Here is a 20133-nt window from a genome sequence, read left to right as displayed (position 1 = left end):
AATTAACAAAAAAAAAAAAAAAAAAAGCTGGAAGTGGGAGGTATGACTTGAGTGTTAGAGCGCTACAGACAGTGAGAGCACAAGGCCTGGGTTCAAACCCAGTCACACACACTCACACACACTCACACACACTCACACACACTCTCACATACAAACACACAAACACACAGACAATCTCACACACACAGAGTTTTTACTGAATCCCAACAGAAGATAATTGGGATGTTTGTATGACTTTCCTGCCTGCCCCCAGAACCAGAGCTTTAACTCATGGCTTTATGCTCACTTGGCTTTCTTGTTCAATGCTGGTTTTCTACCACTTGAGCCTTGCCCCCAGCACCCGTATGAAAATTCAATATCAGAGAATTCAGCTGTAGGCATTGGATTATTCAAAGACAGAAAGAGAGATGTGTAAAATTTTCTAGGCTAAGCATTATTAGGCAGATTCAAAAGTGTTGTAGACTTACTTGCATAAACAGTTCATAATTCATTCCTATCCAGTCTGCTTCCTGAGTTTATACACAAAAGCTGTTTTAAGTCTGCCGGGTATCATAAACAGTCCTAACTAGCACATGGAGCTATTTAAATACAATTTAAAATGCATTTCTCAGTCACACTTAGGATCATGAGATGGCTGCTGCCCTGGACAGTGCACGCTGACCATCTCCTCCCCAAACTCTGCTATACAGCGCCACTGGAGGCTAAAGACAGTGTGTTTAGAGTTAACCATGTTATTTCAAACACAGTTTTTTCTCCTTTCAAATCTGCTTTCCTTTAGCCATGTCTTCTTCAAAGAAAGATGGAACAAGATAAAAGTTGTTAGAATTTAGCTCTAACCAATTCCTGAAATGTTTAAGTGTTTCCCCGTGGCTGTTTGGTATACATATGGATATCACAGCCTGGCTTTCAAAGTCTCGCTTTTTTGTTGTTTTGGTTTGGGGTTTGGTTTTTGAGGCAGTGTCTTATTATATACTCTTTTTGCCTTCAGCTCTCAATCTTCCTGCTTCAGCCTCTGAGTGCTAGGATTACAGGCCCAGCTTCAAAGCCTTTGTCTTTTTTATTGTGGCTTCAACCCAATTCTCCATTCCATTTCTGTATAGACTCTGTCTCAGATCTGACTTCTGGCCAAATTATTTGCTCTTCTCCAAACCCTGCATTTATTTGTCTAGTTCCTGGCACCACTGTCCTCTTCTGCTCCTTTTCTACTTTTTGAAAACCTCCCTACCCTACTTCCTTCTCAAAGTATTTTTTGGCCTTTCCCTTCCAAATACCCTTTCTTTCCAACTTAGAAATGACACCCTCGCTGGCTAGGATCTCTCGCTGCATTGGAAGCAAGCTGAGATGTGATTACTGGAGGTGGGATTTCATCCAGCCCCCTCATCATACTTGAGGAGACAGTATCTCAGAGTTGACACAGTGGCCTGAGGTCTCCCAACACTGCACTTCTCAGTCCCTCATACCTTTGCTCTCTTGGGCTCTTTCCAGTTTTATAATTACCTATAAAGTATAAGTGGCTAGTGGTGCTGACCAAGGGATTTAAGAATGCGGGAGACTAAATAGATTTAAAAAGAGATGAAAGAAGCAGAATTTTTTTCCTGATCATATGCAGGTTTTTTATATTCTTCATTCTGTCAGGTCTGTTTAGAGTGCAATTTCTGAATTTCTTTTGCTTTAAGCATATCTATATTCTGAACCTGCCTGAGACAGGTGCTCGCCTGAAGTCGTCTCAGGAATAGTCTGGAATTGCCAGTGAGTTAGGACTTCCCCTTTTCCCATATTCATCTGCCTCCAAGAAGCTGATCCCAGGGTCTTGCTAGGCAAATTCTGTATCAGTGAACCACACCCCACCCCCTAAGAATTATACCGTTTTTGTTTGATTTTGATACTGGGGTTTGAACTCCGGGTCTTGCATTCTACCATTTGCATTCTATCTATCTTTGAATGATCCAATACCTACAGCTCCCCATCCTTTTTGCTTTTGTTACATTTTTAATAGGATCTTGCTTTTTGCCCTGGATGGTCTGGACCCACCATTCTCCTTTTATGTTTCCAGCATAGCTGGGCTGGCAGGTGCTTGCCACCACACCCAGCTTTTTATTGGTTGAGATGGTGGTCTCATGAACTTTTTGTCTAGGCTGGCCGTAAGTCTGGATCCACTCTATATCTCTGCCTCCAGAGTAGCTGGTATTTTAGCTATGAGCCAATATGCCCAACCTGGAGAGTACAGTTTTAACCATCAGTAGAAAATCCCTTTCCGCTTGTGTGTGTGTGTGTGTGTGTGTGTGTGTGTGTGTGTGTGTGTGTGTGTGTGTGTGTGTGTGTGTGTGTGTGTGTGTGTGTGTGTGTGTGTGTGTGTGTGCGTGTGTGTGCGCGTGCACGTGTCCGTGTGCGTGTGTGTGTGTGTGTGTGTGTGTGTGCGCGCGTGAGTGTACGCCAGCGCACTAGTCCTGGGCTTTTGAACTCAGGGCTTGGACACTATCCGTAGGTTTTTCTGCTCATAGCTAATGCTCTTACTGTTTGAACCACAATTCTGCTTCTGGCTTTTTGTTCATTAATTAGAAAAAAAAATCTCGTGGACTTTCCTGACCTGGCTGGCTTCAAATCTCCAACCTCAGATCTCAACCCCCTGAGTAGCTAGGATTACAGGCATTAGTCACTGGCGCCTGGCTGAAATTCCCTATTCTTGACAAAGCTTCTGCTCTGTGTACTGGGATCTCTTAAGTACCATTTATATGTCAATATGTCATGGTCCTTATCCACACACTCAGATATTGCGTAACACTGAGAATAAGCAGCATATATATTTCCAGTTGATGGACTATTGTCTTTCTTTTGTTCAGATTGACTTCATATGGGCCTCATCTCAGACTGAATCCATTTGTCCAATACTGTTTTTAAGAGCCAGCTCTCACTATAGCTTTGAGCCCAAAATGAATGCCCAGATGTGTCTCTTTTGATTGCTTTCTCTGTAGATTTGCCAAAAGGAAAGAGCCCAGCCTGTACTAGCAGAAGAGACAAGTTATTTAATATTTATGAAGGAGTCAGATGTTCAGGATATTTTACATCACACAGTTAGATATGGTCCTTCAATCCACAAGGAACACAAATAGCCCATCCATTTCTCTGTTATTTGACTGGGGAGGAAGTGCTTTGTAAAGGCTCCCAGTTTGAGGCAGGCTCCATCATGCTTATGCTTTCAGATAATCCCCAAGCAGGAGAGAAGGGCTGGTGGCTGTGGAGGGAATTTTGGGTAACCTGACTTCATGTTTCTTTGCCTTCAGGGGGCAGCTCCACCAGCAGTGCTGTGAAAAGTGGACGCTGGTGAATGATGAGACTCAAGCCAAGATGGCCCGGATGGCTGCTGCAGCCGCATGGGGCTTAGGTAAGGCTCTGCCCAGGTACTCAGCCAAGATGGGGCAAGAGAAACTTGAGCTCTGTCAGAATTAGGTGTTGTGGTTGCAAGAAGGATGTCAGTCAGTCCAAATGTAAATCCAACAATGCCCATCCACTTCTAAATTTCACATTTGCCCTTTTTACTCTGTGGTTTCAACTAGCTTGTAAGACATGAGTAAAAATGGATCCTCATGGGGAGGCTAAGGAAAGCAGCAGACAGACATCAGAATGAGACTTGGTAGGTGAGGACCATATCCCTGCACTCCAGTGAGATACTTCTGACATCAGAAGTGTTGGATTTCTACCACACACCAACTTCCCTGGCAGACCTCAGCTGGGCATCCTGTGATCCAGTTCAGTTCCATTACTGTCTACCTGGAAATCGGGGTCAGACCCAAGAGCCTCTACCCACTTCAGATACCAGGTGCTAGTGCCAGGCTGTCTCGCATTTCTAATTGAGCTACTGTAAATCAGGATTCCCTAACCTCTTCCTCAGGTTTAATGATCTGTTAAGGTACCACACAGGACTCCAGGAATCACTTTACTTGTTTCATTCTGTTTTGTTGTGGTACTGGAGATTGAACTTGGACCTCAGGCCTGCTAGGTAACTGCTTTACCATTTGAACACCACCAGCCCTGTTTACCAGCATCTTGTGAAGAATGCAGGTGAACAGCTACAGCAGGGGAGGTCCAGAAGGGCCTTTAGCACAAAAGCTTCTCCCCCTGTGGAGTTGGGGTGCAACTCTTTGAATCTCTTTGTTTGAGACATTCTTTTTTTTTGTGTGTCCCTTTCATGGGGCTTGAATCAAGGACATGAGCACTGTCCCTGAATTTTTGTGCTCAAGGTTAGCACTCTACCACTTAAGCCACAGATCTACTTCCAGATTTCTAGTGGTTAATTGGAGATAAGAATCTCATGGACTTTCCTGGTCAAACTGGCTTTTGAACCGTGATCCTCAGATCTCAGCCTCCTAAATAGCTAGAATTACAGATGTGAGCCACTGGTGCCCAGCATGTTTGAGAGCATTCTTACCACAAAGGAAATTCTAGAGTTTTGGGAACTGTATGCCAGGGAACAGAGACAAAGACCAAATATATTTCTTATACCACAGGGAATTTGTTTTTGTCCTCAACAAGATACTGGTTTATTTTTGTCTTTTAAGTGTGAAGACTAGAGATAGGCAGTCCTGGACTGGCATTTCAGTCTCCATCATCAGTAGTCTTTTTTCCATTGGTCCGAAATGCATACTTAGTCCATGCCATGATCCAATATGGTTATTGGAATTCCACCCATACTGTCTTTATTTCACACTGGACTGAAAGGAGAAGGTGGATGAGTATCTGCTTCTTTCTTTTCTTTTTTTTGTCGGTCGTGGGGCTTGAACTCTGGGCCTGGGCGCTGTCCCTCAGCTCTTCAGCTCAAGGCGAGCGCTCTACCACTTGAGCTACAGCGCCACTTCCGGTTTTCTGGTGGTTTATTGGAGATAGGAGTCTCGCGGTCTTTCCTGCCCGGGCTGGCTTTGAACCGCGATCCTCAGATCTCAGCCTCCTGAGTAGCTAGGATTACAGGCGTGAGCCACCAGCGCCCGGCTCTGCTTCTTTCTTATTGTGGAGCTTCCCCAGCATATGGAAGTAAAGAGAATAGTAGTTAGACCCCCATTTGCCCTTCACCTCCAACAATTCCAAACATTTTGACCATTTTAATTTCCTCTGCTTTCCATGCTGCCAGGCCCTTGCCCACCTCAATTCTTATCTTAGAGAATTGTAAAGCAGAGACTGTCCTTGAATCCCTATAGACATGTTGATTTTTTTTTTTTTTTGGTCAGTTGTGGGTCCTGAACTCTGGGCCTGGCTCTGTCCCTCAGCTCAAAGCTAGCACTCTACCACTTGAGCCACAGCACCACTTCCAGCCTTTTCTGCTTTATGTAGTGCTGAGGAATTGAACCCAGGGCCTCATGCATGCATGTAAGGCAAGCACTCTACCACTGAGCCACCTTCCCAGCTCCAGACATGTTGATTCTGACCCCAGCTGAGGGCTTGGCAAACGCAGGCTTCTCCTGAGAGGATGGGCAAGGACAGATAGGAATTCAAGGCTGCAAAACTCCTCCTGTGGAGTCTGGAGTACAGGGACACAACCGCCCACCTCCATTCTGTCCCTTCTGAGTAATAGAGCTAGCTTCTATCCTTTCCTGTCCTGACCCCTGGACTGGATCCAGAGCATCTTTAAAAACAAATTACTTCCTGAGGAGTCATCCTTTGCTATCTGCCTTTGCCCAGAGGCATTGGGAGTGGATGAGGCAATGGTCTGGAGAGGCAGAAAAACACCTTGTAAAATCTACAGCCTTACAGTTGACAGCAAATGAAGCTGATACTGTATGCAGATGGTGTGGGCAGTCCTGGCATTTGATACCTGTTCCCCCTACAGGGAGGCCGGGGAAGGGGAATGCCTCCCCTCAGATTCAGCCATTTCCCTAATCTAAGATGGTACAAAGGCCTCTGCCTTAACCCAAACCATCTTTCTGTTCTAACAGAACCTCTTAAAATATTTACCTCTTCCCTCCCGAGGCTAAGATATTGACAGAGTGAAAAGGTCAAATTGTTGAATCCCATTCCCTATCTGTATAATGGCATACTCAGGTACAGGAACCTGTCTTTTTCAGTGTCCCACTAAACAGAGGTACTTGTCCTGTAGGGTCTGCAGGGTTTTCTAGGTTGGTTAGGGGCAGCATTAAGCCCATCTGATGTGGCTGTGCTGCTTCCTCTCATCTTCTGGGATGCTCTGGGGTAACAGTGGAGTCCTGTGTGTTGAAGACAGATGTGGCTTTGTTAATTGGCCCATACAATAGATAAGAGATCTGTGGGATTTGACACATCAGGCTCCCATTCATTCGTTGTAACGCTAAATGAAAGTAAGCAATGGCACGCTCACGTGAGATGCTGCTCTAGCCCATGCAATGCTTCCATGCTTGTGTTTGTGAACCAGGTCAGTGGGACAGCATGGAAGAGTACACCTGCATGATCCCTCGGGACACCCACGACGGGGCGTTTTATCGAGCTGTGCTGGCGTTACATCAGGACCTCTTCTCCTTGGCACAACAGGTAAAAACCTACATGTGTTCTTTCAGGCCTTCCAGCAAAGAAAAAGTTGCAGTCATGACCTGTTATCTCCTAAGTACATGAACCTGTGTAAATATGCTCCTGAACCTCAGCTCTGCAGCTTCGATGCACAGTACTCACTGACAAGGCTGACTGCCAGACAGCAGGAGCTGATGTGTTCTGAGTATACAAGGCAGAAGCTATTGTGGCACTAGCATCTCTGATCATTACACCTTTTTGTCACCTTGCCTTAGCACTTGTAGTGACAGAGGCTGTTAAGTGTACCAAAGGAGGATTCAGAGAGCCATTGATCGCCACTGTATAGCAGAAGTCAGAGACGGGTCTGGCCACTCAGGGGCGCACACATTGATTACCTTCAAGGAAGCACAACCTGTGCTGACGTGCAGAATGAAATAGTGAAGTGATACGTTCACCTTGTCAGGCACCGGGCCCTTGGATGAGGCGCTGTTGTAAACCATCCAAGCCCTTCAAGGTTGGGAACACAGTAATTAACCTTAAACATTCAGCAAAGGAAAAGCTCCATAGGATGGGTTTTAATTGATGGAGCAGAAAAGACTCGAAGTCTTATGGCATCCCTGGGCTGACGTACAAGATCTAGGTCTTCTGGGCCAGAGACCCAAGAGCCCCATCCCCTGGGACGGTCCAGGAGGCACCTCTTCATGAGGACCGGGTGACTGGATGCCAGATGACCCCCTAGAGCCATCCAAGTATGCACAATCTGTTTTCACAATGTGCTTAGCAAAGAAAAAAACATAAGAAGGTGTCCTCCTGAGATGCAAGAACGCAGATTCCGTTTCCCAGTTATTTTTTTTCTTTCTCTCCACACGAGGTTGCGTGTGTTACCTTACACTTTTCAGATGCCACATACTTCTGTCATTAATAAAAAATTGGATCATGTCCTCAATACATTCAGATCTGGGGAAAGGTTTCTTGCTGTCTTTGGTGAATTTTTCTCTTCACTGGGATTTAAGCAAAACAGCTAGTTTCTGAAACTAGTTAGGAATCCTAGTGTGACCTTAAGTTTTCTAGTGCAGAGCCCAGTTCTAGAGGTTCTTTCTTTGTCTCTTAGTGCATTGACAAGGCCAGGGACCTTCTGGATGCTGAATTAACAGCAATGGCAGGAGAGAGCTACAGCCGGGCATATGGGGTAAGTACACATTGTCACTTTTGAGATTCACTTTAGTTCTGTTTTCAGAGTAGATAATTGAGAATTCAAAGTGCTGAGAACAGGTGTGTTTTCTGAAGTTAGCAAATAACCTAACATCAGAAGGGATGATTAAAATGAATTGTGGCTTTTGGGTTGTTCATGCAGTAATTATATTGGAATGGATTTGCTTCCATCAGGCCATGGTTTCTTGCCACATGCTGTCCGAACTGGAGGAGGTGATCCAGTACAAACTTGTCCCCGAGCGGCGAGAGATCATCCGCCAGATTTGGTGGGAGAGACTTCAGGTGAGCAGTAGGCGTCTCTGGTTCCTTGCCTGGGGACCCCGCCCACCTGCTCTTTCTCGCTGTTCCCACCTTCTCTATTGAGCAGAACCCTCATCCCAGCTTGAGCTGTGAGAGAACCGCCAATTGTGCAGCCCCCTCTTACCCTTCTCTAAGAGGAAAAGAAAATCCGGTAGCATGGTAGAACACTTGTCTAGCAAGTGAATGGCTCTTAGTTCAAACTCAAGGGTACTGTCAAAAAAAGAAGAAGAAAGTGTACTTAGAACCAGCCAGTCATTACTCCTAACCTCGCAATCATGTGGAGAGCCACTCTCCACTTTCAAAAGCAGTTCTCAACTACCAGCTATGGCCAGTAACAGTTCCTTAGGTCAGAGGCCTCCCAGCTCCTCTGTTCAGACTTCCTTCCACTGCAGTTTTCCTTTGTAGAAACCTTTGGCCTTTCAGGGTAGTGTTCTGATCATCGTAGTTTGAGGAGCTGCCAACCCAATGACCTAGGAGGGTCTCCAGTGCTCTTGGGCAGGACTCCCAGCCCTCCCGCCCCTTGGATACTTTGGAGAGGAAGATCATCAGCAAGAGAGAAAGTAAACTGAGGGCTAATTCAATGATAGAGCACTTGCTTAGCACACCTGAGGCCCTGAGTTCTATCCCAAGCACCAAAAGAGAGAAAAGAGCCCCCTTTAGCCACTCCAAGAACCACTGGTCTCTCTCTCTTTCTGCTTCTCACAGTGGATCTCTTCCATTAATAAAACCATTTCCTTTTAACTAGCTCTACCCCTCATTCTAAATTCTATCTCTGGATCAGTTGAACTTTGTGTTTCCAAGCTTTTCGGTAGCCTGTGACAGACCTTTTGACTCCAAGCTACATTCCTGTCTAGGAAGCTCAGGGCACATTCCTCTGGCCAGGAAAGAGCAGCAGGCAGAGGAACGCCTGTGAATCCACCGTTTATGGCTCTGATATGAGCACATACAGTTCTTCCCCTTGTTTTATTAGTAATTATGAAATGCCCAGTAAATGTTTTGATGGAAAATTGTCTCCTGGGCACCAGAAGTAATTCCACAAAGCAAGCATTTCCCACTTGGCTTGTCCACACCCTGGTGTCTTTAAGTGTGATGGGCTGAGGAGTTTCTGAATCAGAGATGCAGTGATTCTTCAGACTTTTTTTTTCAAATGGGATTTATAAATATAGAGTTGGAGGAGGATAGATGAATGAGTTCTGACTCTGCCCAGAACACCATGATTGCCTTAAGCCTTCATGACTTACTCCGGGAAAGTCATGCAGGGAGCAACATGCTTTGTGGCCCACAAAATTCTTTCTACATCGGGGAGAAAGCTGCCACTGATGAGACATAATCAAAACTACCACTCCATGTGCTTTTTTTTTCTGATTTTCTAACTTTTCAAATCATTGTTGTCATACTTTATGGAATGAAAAGCTTTTATCCAAGGCTAAAATTAAAGCATTGCTCTGTGGTGGAAACTTGGCTCTCGTGGCTGGCTGGCTGTCAGAATGGGCTGCCTGGGCTGGAAAGCCGCCATCTTGTGGTCAAGTCATTAAGATTAAAATCTCCAGCCAGTATCTGCCACGGAGCAAATTAAGAGGCCAGCCTTGGCTGCACTGGGTGCCTCAGGCGCTCAGTCAGGTTCAGGTTGCCCCTGTCACGTGGGAAACCCAGGGAATTCTGCTGCTAGACTGGCTGTTTCTATTGAGGACAGCTCCATGGGTTCCTGGCATTTGGCTGTGAAGCAGCAGATCTTAGGAACCCATCTCCCATCCCAAATCCGACTTCACAGAAAAGGAAAAAAAAGAAGCTTACTTCTAACAAGCATTTGGTATAAAATTAGCTTAGTCCTTTGATATTGATTAATTTTCTGTGTTTTTCCATTGAGGCCTTTCTCTTTCCATATGTAAGGATTTCTCTTTTTTCATTTTTGTGCCAATACTGGGGCTTAAACTTGGGGCCTGGCACTATCCTTGAGCTTTTTCGCTCAAGGCTAATGCTTTACCACTTGAGCCATAGCTCCACTTCTAGCTTTTGGGGGGGGGAGGTTAACTGGAGATAAAAGTCTCACAGAAGCTGGGTGCTGGTGGTTCACGCCTATGCTTCTAACTACTCAGAAGGCTGAAATTTGAGGCTCCCAGTTCAAAGCCGGTCCAGGCAGGAAAGATCATGAGACTCTTACATCTCCAATTAACCACCAGAAAACTAGAAGTGGTGCTGTGGCTCAAAGTGGTAGAGCACTAGTCTTGAACAAAAGGGCTCAGGGACAGTATCTAGGCCCAAGTTCAAGCTTTATGACTAACTGGAAAAAAAAAAAAAAAAAAAAAGAATCTCAGAGACTTTCATGCTTACCGGCTGGCTTTGAACCATGAACCTCAGATCTTAGCCTCCTGAGTAGCTAGGATTATAAGGTGTGATCTCCAGCGCCCAGCCTGTTTCAACATCTTATACATTTAATTCATATTTAGATTTTGAATGGTAGATTTTAAGTTTAATTTCTTTGTCAGTGATAGTCATCTTCAACCAGACTAAAAGCAAAATAGTTAAGAATGTATTATTAGCACAAAAGTACTTGATTATAGGCTCATACCTATAATCCTAGCTACCCAGGAGGCTGAGATCTGAGGTTTTCAGTTTAGAACTAGCCTGGGCTGGAAGGTACATGAGACTTATCTTCAGTTAACCACAAAAGGGAAAAAAAAAAAAAAGAGCTCAAGGACAGTGCCCAAGCCCTGAGTTCAAGCCCAGGACTGGCAATAATAATAATAGTAATAATAATAATAGCTTGAATTAATTTAATTCATTTAATCCTCACCATAACCCTGTGAAGTTGTTACTAGTTTGACTACAGATCATTCACCAAAGAGGGTAAGTAATGCCCAAAGGGACACAGTGGCAGAGTCAGGCTTCAAGTTCTTTGCCCCATTTCCAACTGCCTCTCAAACTGTTGTGAAATCCCTACGATATATTTCATTTCATTCACAGTATCTCTAACTTGAGAAAGTTCACATTGTATCAGTGAATTCCCTTTTTGGTTCCAAGTAGATTTCCTTGGTGGTTGTAGAAGGGTAAGGTAGAAAGACAGGCCTAACCCTCCTTTCTGAATGTTCCCTGAATGTTCCAGGGCTGCCAACGTATTGTGGAGGACTGGCAGAAAATCCTCATGGTTCGGTCCCTTGTGGTCAACCCTCATGAGGACATGAGAACCTGGCTCAAATATGCAAGCCTGTGTGGCAAAAGTGGCAGGCTGGTGAGTAACCCCACCACCTAGCAGGGTGCTGCTCCTGGCCCAGGTCTGTTTATAACTTGTCCTTTCTTGCTTTGAAGGCTCTTGCTCATAAAACTTTAGTATTGCTTCTGGGAGTCGATCCATCTCGGCAGCTTGACCATCCTCTGCCCACAGTTCACCCCCAGGTGACCTACGCCTACATGAAAAATATGTGGAAGAGTGCTCGGAAGGTAGGTACCCAAATCAACCCAGCAGAGAACACCCTGTCCAGAATGCCCGCCTGATCTGCCTCACATTGCCAGAGAGGAGCCAGAATCCTCACCACCTCTCCACAGGATCAGGGGTTCTTCCTGGTTCCACAGAGGGGATCATAGGCAAGGATCTGCGCAAGTGTCATTGGCCAAAGCAATGAGGGCAGTCATGATTTCCAGAAAGGGCTACGACATAAAAAAATAAAAGACATAATTTTTAAAAAGAAAGCAGGCTCTTCATGAAAAAATACAGACTAAGTTGGTCTTTTGTAAGACCAATTTGATTTTCTCAGACTTCTCGGCTCCTTTCCTGTCATCAATTTGGATTCCAAAGCAACAACCTTTGGGGTACAATGCTGAAAGGAAGAGGGAAAATTATCTCAAAGCCAATGTAAAATTCCTTTTTATTTACAGACTAGCCACTGGGAAACAGATGTGGCTCTTGGTGTTTGTTTTTGTTTTTGTTTTTTAAACAATCTCCCTGGGTGATGGAGGTGATTACAAAAAAGTAAGCCCTAGAGGCAAATCCCACCTGTTTTGGCTCCCCCTCACCATGTCTTTACCAAAAGAGAGAGGGAGCTTCAGCCTTCTCTTGTCCTTGTCCCCCACTAGTGCCCCTAATGAGAAAGGAATGAAACCTCAGCGTGGGCCCACGCTGTAGAAAGAGCTGATAGCATTGTAGTTGTATCTGCAAAGGAGACTAAAAGGTCCTTGGACTGATTTAGGACCTAACTTCTTTTATAGATGGCTGACTCCATGTGACTTTGAACGCCACCTAATTAAGATCAGCAGCCCTGCACCCAGGTACCTGGTCTTTAGTGCCAGGTCACCTGGTCATTACTAATGACCCATTTTCTTCTCCAGGCATGCAATTGGATGATTTTGTGGTTTTGAGTTTTTGTTTGTGTTTGTGTTTTTGTTTAGTCCTGTGGTTTTTGTTTTTGTTTGATCCTGGGGCTTCAACTTAAGACCTAGGCTCTGTCCCTGAACTTTCCATTCCTGGCTTTTTGGTGGTTAGAGATAAGAGTCTCACAGACTGTCTTGCCTGGGCTGCCTTTGAATCCCAATCCTCAGATCTCAGCCTCCTAAGTAGCTAGGGTTACAGGCATGAGCCACCTGTGCATATATTTTTATTTTTTTGTTTTTTTGTTTGTTTTTGTATGAATCTTGAACTCTGGGCCTGGGTGCTACTCCTCAGCTCTTCAACTCAAGGCTAACACTCTACCCACTTGAGCCACAGCACCACTTCTGGCTTTTTCCGTTCATGTAGTGCTGAGGAATCAAACCCAGGGCAAGGCAAGCACGCTACCCCTGGGCCACCTTCCCAGCCCCATATATTTTTATTTTTTAGTTTCTGACCCTCCCAAACCATAGCATTTCTAACTTAAAGCTTGACATCTAGGCAGTGAGACAGAAGGCGCTGGGTTTGACTCCCTCTGCCTCCTTTCTACACATGGCCTCAAGTCTTTGCCTATCTTCCTGAAGGCAGCATGATCTTGACCAAAGAGTGTCTTCTCCCAACACGACCAAAGCATGAATTCGCCACAAAATGTTGCTTAGTAGCTCAAACTATCACGTTCTTTTGGCTCTTGACACCAATTAATTCCTTACATTAAAAGTTGTGGATTTGGTCCTGACCTCCAAGCCAGAGATCTTCATTTCCCTTCCAGGCCACCTTCACCTCATGACATGTAAAAAAAAAACCAAAAAAACTTTTTAGGCAAGGTAGGGTAGCTCATGCCTTTTATCCTAGCTACTTGTCAAATAGAGATCAGGAGGATTGTCCTTTGAGGCCTCTGAGGCAAGAAGTTAGCGAGAACCCATCTCCAGCAATAAGTCAGATGTGGCTCACATTCTTGGTCTCACCTACATGGGAAGTTGTATAACTAAATAAGCAAATTTTGCATGGTGGTATTTTTTTCTTTCCCTCCTACAGCAAAGAGCACATAGCTTCTTTCACATGCTGTTTCCCTTCCCTGAGTTAGTGAATACAGAGGTTGGCGTTTTCCCCTCAAGCTTTAGAATTTTGTGCCTTCAATCGCCATGGGTGTCCTTTAGAAAATAGTGTTGGACCCTATTTATTAAAATGCTGTGTGCATTAGATGCAGCAGGCCTTCCCCAGTGCAGCTGCCTGCTCTTAACTCAGTGCCTCCTGCTTGAGTTGGGTGAAAGATGCTCTACAGATTTTTGTTCTGCCAGGTGCTCTGGCCTGTAATCTTAGCTACTCAGGAGGCTGTGATCTAAGGATCACCTTTCTAATCCAACCTAGTCAGGAAAGTCCATGAGACACTTTAATCAATAAAAGCCAGAAGTGGAGCTGTAGCTCAAGTGGTAGAGTTCCAGCCTTGAGGGGAAATCCTGAAAGATAGCATTCTGAGCCTGAGTTCAAGCCCCAGTACCTGCCCCCCTACCGGCCTCTCCACCAAAAAGGATTTTTGTTCCCAAGCCACCCTGTTCACCTAGATGTCTGCCTCGCTAGTATCTTGTCCATCTTGTGCTTAAACACGAGGGCCTTCTTGGTTCTTAAGTGGGTTCTGAGAGTTCTTCCTGATTTTTAGTTCTGCAGTTTTTGCTATGCTGGAGCAGCCAAAGGGCATAGTTTATAAACAGATGCTAATACTTTCTCAGCCTGAAACAATTCCCCAGGAGCCTAATTTCCCCTGGGGTCCCATTATACTATAGTGAAGTAAGCACTTGTTTCAGATTACTTCATAGGACTTTCATTTGGGATAGCCAGGCATGGCACTTTTCCCAGACTCATAAAACTGCTAATTACAGTTGGCAAAGGAGAGCTAAGATTTGACTTGAATAAACTACGAATGCCCTGGCACAGCCCTCTCGCGCCGCCCCCACCACCACCACCACCACCACCCCACCCCAGCAGCAAGCCCTGGTCCTCTGTCCCATGAGGTCCTCACCTTGTACTAGGGTGTGTTGTTGACCTGTGCACCTGACTGATCAGATCACATGACCCTTCCTGCCTTTGTCCTGCCACAGATCGATGCCTTCCAGCACATGCAGCACTTTGTGCAGACCATGCAGCAGCAGGCCCAGCACGCCATCGCCACCGAGGACCAGCAGCACAAGCAGGAGCTGCACAAGCTCATGGCCCGGTGAGCACCCCAGCCTCCTCAGCGGCTTCTGCAGCAAGGGACCAGTCCTGCTCCTTGAGTGGCTTGCTCTTGAGGCCTTCAATCTTTTATCAAATGGAACTGCTCCACAGACCCCTCCCACTTACACATTCCTAGGGGTCAGCACCAAGAACACCCATGTGCTAGCTTCATACTAGAGTTGGGGTTAGTATTAGACTTCTCATTTCCAAATAGCAGAGCTGCTGCTAATTTAATGTTTAGATAAGTTCGACTTTACATGAGGTAGGCAATCTCAGTTTTCTCACTGCAGACGTCTGAGAGTTCCTATCTGGGGTGTCTAAAATGTGTGAGGCATTATGGGCAGAGCCTGCCACGCATGGAGGACTGTATCTGGAGTTCAGCAGTCAATATTGCCACCGGCCAGTAGAAGCAGAAGAAGAAGGGAGAAGATATATGGCAGTCCATATGACAAGTAACTTGATAACAGTCCGCACAAAACTTCAGTTTGGGGTAGATAGGGCTATGCAGACTCACCTGTACCAGGGGCCTGTCTTATGCTGGCATTGGAAGACGAAGGCTACGAAGATGAAATCTCCATTAAAGCCTACCTACAGACCCCAGACCCTTCAGTCCACATAGCTGAACATTCTACTGGTCCCAGATACCAGAAGGGCTTTAGGGTACCCTGAAGTCCCTTGGTCTCCTTGGAGGAGCGATGACATGGGTGCTTGGTTCTATGTTTTCAGGTGTTTCCTGAAACTTGGGGAGTGGCAGCTGAACCTCCAGGGCATCAATGAGAGCACCATCCCCAAAGTGCTGCAGTACTACAGCGCTGCCACCGAGCACGACCGCAGCTGGTACAAGGTAAGAAGGGCAGAGCTGGGCTCCAGACCTCCCCCTTCTCCACGCAGAGAGCCCCGGGCCCAGTGGCTCAGCCAGCCCTGCCTGAGTTCTCCAGCTCTTCCAGGAGCTAGTCTGAGCGATGACTTTGCTCCTGAAATACCTGGAGCCTATGTGTCAGAGACTCAGAAAGTCTCTTAGAAGTTGAAGAGAAGCAGAGAGATTGATCATTCTTTCATTTGAGAAAATATTTGTAGGGCTAGAGGTATGACTAAAGTGGTAGAACACCTAGTAAGCATAATGTCCTGAAATCAAACCCCAAGGCTGAGGGGAGTAGAAAGAGATTTTTTATGGCTGGGATGTAGCACTAGTGGCAGGGCACTTGCCTCACGTGTTTAAGCCCCATCCTTAGTACTAGAGAGGGAAGGAAGAAGGGAGCCAAGGTACTTATTATTCCACCCTCGTTCTGTGTGTGGCACTGGAAGTGCTCAGAAGCATCTGGACACACAATTGATCTCTGCAACTTTATTTCCCTTGGGTCATCTATTCCTTCCCAGATTCTTCCCTGTCTTCTCCTCAGCTAAGAACTGAACTTTTTGTTTTGTTTTGTTTTGTTTTTATTGGAAAGAGCTTGGTAACATTCTGTTATATTATCGGAAGCCTTTCAAAAAGACAAATAAAATGTACAAAAGATGTAGCTGGCTGCTGCAGGCCTGGCTCTTGGAAATACACATCTTTGGAGAAAGCACACATTCTGCTTTTTCATTCTTTTTTTTCAGGGGCCTTGGTAATAGCCATTTGGTATAGCAGATGTCATCAGTTTCTTTCCGCAACCTCCTTAACTCACTAATACTTTAATTAATCCCTCTGGGATCTTACTTGCATTTGAAAACCACAGAAGCATTTACAATAAAATCTTATCCTCTAAGCATGCTTCATGCTGATCTCAAAAATGCCTATTGATGCTGAGGATGTAGCTCACATACTACAAGACCCTGGGTTCAAACCTTAGTAAAGGAAGGAAAAAGTGCTCATTTTATCATAGGAGCACTAGTTGCCCTTTCTGAGACAGCTGTGTGTCCAAATCTGCAGAACCCAATCTCATGGTTAGCAGGACCTTCCTAATCAGAACCACACCCTAATCTAAAGTTACTTTCTTCACTCAGCTTTTAGAAAAGTAAATTACAAGAAAAACTTTCACTCAAGGTTGTTTTTTATTGGGGGGGGGGGGGGAGCTTGTTGGTTTTGCCACTCCTAGGACTTGAACTCAGGGCCTGGGCACTGTCCCTGAGCTGCTTTGTGCTTAAAGCTAAGTAGTTTATTGGAGGTGTGAGTGTTATAATCTTTCCTGCCTAGGCTGGCTTCTAACCATAGTCCTCAGATCTTAGCCTCCTGAGTGGCTAGTATTACAGGCATGAGCCACTGGCACCCAGCTCTCAGAATTAATTTTTTTTTTTTTTTTTTTTTTTGGTCAGTTGTGGGGTTTAAACTCTGGGCCTGGGCACTGTCCCTCAGCTCTTCAGCTCAAGGCTAGTGCTCTACCACTTGAGCCACAGTGCCACTTCTGGCTCTTTCTGCTTATGTGGTGCTGAGGAATTGAACCCAGGGCCTCATGCATGCAAGACAAGCACAATACCACTGAGCCACCTTCCCAGCCCCTCAGTATTAATTTTTAAAAGCATTTTCTGCTGTGTGCATCTCCTTGGTTTTGCGTGCCTTCTACTATTCCCCTCATGGCACTGCATAAAATGCCAGCACAGTTGGTCTTATTTACCTTGACCCAGACTTGTGCCCGGTGCTGAGTGGGCATATAAGAGGTATTGTTACCTAAATAAAGGCATGGGGAAACTGAATGGAGGTCTTGTATAGAACCCTTTCCAACCAGCTATTTTCCCATAGATCAAGTGTGGCCATCATGCCCACTCCTCCACTGTCTGCCCAGCACGTTGCCAGCCTTCCTCACTCCTCTCCTGTGAGCACCCCTAGCTGCAGGCAGATCTGTCTCCTGTGGATGCTCTGTGCTGGCCTCCAAGTATCCTTTTCTTCCCCTCGCAGGAAGTCCTCCCTGTTGTCCTCCCCCTTATCCCTCCATATCCAACTATAGCTGCCTATCTCAAGTCCGCCTCTTGAAGCTCCTCAGATCCACAACCCCGTCACTCATTGTTACCTCTTCCGGCCCTGGTCACAACTGCCTTACAGAGTCCCTAAGTCTTCCAGTTTGTGAGGTTCAAAGGTCCCTTGAAGCAAGGCCTGCACTCTGCCCCTCTTTCTGTGACCCACTGGCCCTAGGGTGCTTCATGTCATAAGTGCAGGCAAGATGAGTAAGGCACACTAGATTCAGTAAGCCACCTCCTTCCTGTGACTGTAGCAGTAGGGTCTTTACTCTCCTCACCCCGAGGCCCCATCCTCATGCGGAGGCCATCACAGCCCTGCTACAGCACCAGCCTCGTGCCCCTCCATGCTCTGCTGTCATTCACAGCCCCTTATCTGCCCTTGACTCTTGCCCCACCAGGCCTGGCATGCATGGGCAGTGATGAACTTTGAAGCTGTGCTACACTACAAGCATCAGAACCAAGCCCGCGATGAGAAGAAGAAGCTGCGTCATGCCAGCGGGGCGAACATCACCAATGCCACCACTGCCGCCACCACCGCTGCCACCGCCGCTGCCGCCGCCAGCACAGAGGGCAGCAACAGCGAGAGCGAGGCGGAGAGCACGGAGAACAGCCCCACACCCTCCCCGCTGCAGAAGAAGGTCACTGAGGTAGGGCCTCCTGGGTCCTGGTGGGCACAGCCCTGGAAAGTGGATGGGTGTGAGGTTGTGGAGCCTGGGGTTTTCTCTGTGGCACAGGACACGCGGCCTGTCCGCCTTGGCCGTGTGTGCATGCGTTCATGCACCTGGGCTGGGAACAGCTCCCCGTGGTCCTTCCCACATGATGAGCTCATACTCTCCGCCGTACTGTGTGGGTGGCCACCACAGCTGCAGCTCCACGCTGAGGGCAGGGCCTGGAGGAACAGTCCAGAATGGACCAGGGCAGCCGCAGGCTCAGAGAGCAGCGTGCACAGAGTCTCAGCTACTCTGAGGCAGTCACCTTTTTGTGGCACTCTCCAGTAAGCCACTGTTAGCAGTAGTTAAGGGGGGAAATGCCATTTACTGACTACTTGGTCTGTGCCAGGTTCTAATAAAGTTTTTTTGTGCTTAACTGGCTTAATACCCGTAACTATCCTCTGAGGCCAGGACTGTTACCGTGAGATTACACCCATGGCATAGATGAGAAAGCTGAAGCCAGGGGTGTGCCCATGTTATAGATGAGAAAGCTGAGGCAAGAGTGTCACTGACACATGTGTCTTCCACCAGGACCTGTCCAAAACCTTGTTGATGTACACCGTTCCTGCCGTCCAGGGCTTCTTCCGCTCTATCTCCTTGTCCCGAGGCAACAACCTCCAGGATACGCTCAGGTACAGGGAATGTGGGGTGGAGTTCTGGGAGACCATGTTAATGGCAGGACACAAGTTCCTCCAGAGTCTGCAGCATGGGCTCATGGGCCTTTCTCTACCTGCACCTTGAGGAATGAGAGCTGACCAGGCCCCACCTATGAGGGAGAAAACTGCAAAGAATAAGGGGGTGAAGTGAAGTGAAGCCACAGTACCTTACATGTACCTGCTGCATTTAGGGGTCTGCACAAATGGTCCAAACCAATCAATCCACAGGCCTGAGGCGACAGCTTCTTCCTCCATCCGGCACCTGCAGCCAGCTACGCTTCCATTGTCCCTTTCCTCCTCCATCCAGGCTGAGCTCCCGTTGCCCTTTCCAGTGGGCATTTCCTTCCCCGCACGCACACTGCAGTTCTCTTGTGTTACTCTGCTGGGCTCATCCGCTCCATGTCAGAGTTCATGCCACAGTCACCCCCAACATGATCTGGGATGGTAGTCACAAATCAGCCAAGAGCTCTGCCAGTCGTCACAGATCCTGAAAGAAAACAGCCGAACGCTGAGAGCCACAGCAGCTGGTGACTCTCTCACTTGTCTTTTCCAGAGTCCTCACCTTGTGGTTTGATTATGGTCACTGGCCAGATGTCAATGAAGCTCTAGTGGAAGGGGTGAAAGCCATCCAGATTGATACTTGGTTGCAGGTAAAGAAACTCAGTGAGGGCTGGGAAGGTGGCTCAGTGGTAGAGCGCTTGCCTTGCATGCCTGAGGCCCTGGGTTCGATTCCTCAGCACCACATAAGCAAAAAGAAAAAAGCCGGAAGTGGTGCTGTGGCTCAACTGGTAGAGCACTGGCCTTGAGCTGAAGAGCTGAGGGACAGCGCCCAGGCCCAGAGTTCAGGCCCCACAACTGGACCTCCCCCCCAAAAAAAATAAATAAATAAAAAAGAAACTCAGTGAGCTGGGTAGCAGTGACTCACGCCTGTAATCCTAGCTACTCAGGAGGCTGAGATCTGAGGATCACAGTTCAAAGCCAGCCCATGCGGGAAAGTCCATTATCTCCAATTAACCACCAAAACACCAGAAGTGGTGCTGTAGCTCCAGTGGTAGAGTACTCGCCTTGAGCTGAAGCACTCAGGGATACCGTCCAGGCACCTACAACCGACAAACAAACAAACAAAAAAGAAGCTCAGTGAGGGTGGGTCAGCTTCTCTCCTGTGAGTCTCCTTGGAGCCATGCAGTGGTTGAGAAACAAGGCAGTACTTGTTAGTATTAAGGAAATAAAGCTTAGTCCCCAAGCCCAGACTCCATGGTTCTCCTTAGTTTTTGCTAGACAA

General features: G+C 46.7%; 1 protein-coding gene across 1 annotated transcript in view; it reads left to right on the top strand.

Annotated features, from left to right (window-relative positions):
• Positions 1 to 20133, top strand: part of Mtor (mechanistic target of rapamycin kinase) — a 124588-nt gene that overhangs the window by 81322 nt on the left and 23133 nt on the right. The window contains exons 31-41 of the mRNA XM_070037349.1: positions 3282 to 3382; positions 6377 to 6492; positions 7580 to 7657; positions 7855 to 7962; positions 11084 to 11209; positions 11287 to 11418; positions 14437 to 14552; positions 15278 to 15395; positions 17884 to 18132; positions 18727 to 18827; positions 19405 to 19501. Of these exons, the coding sequence (XP_069893450.1) occupies positions 3282 to 3382; positions 6377 to 6492; positions 7580 to 7657; positions 7855 to 7962; positions 11084 to 11209; positions 11287 to 11418; positions 14437 to 14552; positions 15278 to 15395; positions 17884 to 18132; positions 18727 to 18827; positions 19405 to 19501 (1342 nt within the window). The remainder of the gene's footprint in view (positions 1 to 3281; positions 3383 to 6376; positions 6493 to 7579; positions 7658 to 7854; positions 7963 to 11083; positions 11210 to 11286; positions 11419 to 14436; positions 14553 to 15277; positions 15396 to 17883; positions 18133 to 18726; positions 18828 to 19404; positions 19502 to 20133) is intronic.

This window comes from Dipodomys merriami, unplaced genomic scaffold (genome assembly GCF_024711535.1).
Source record: "Dipodomys merriami isolate MVZ:Mamm:240054 unplaced genomic scaffold, mDipMer1.0.p SCAF_28, whole genome shotgun sequence".
Taxonomy (NCBI): Eukaryota; Metazoa; Chordata; class Mammalia; order Rodentia; family Heteromyidae; genus Dipodomys; species Dipodomys merriami.
This window is presented reverse-complemented; position numbering and strand designations above follow the sequence as displayed.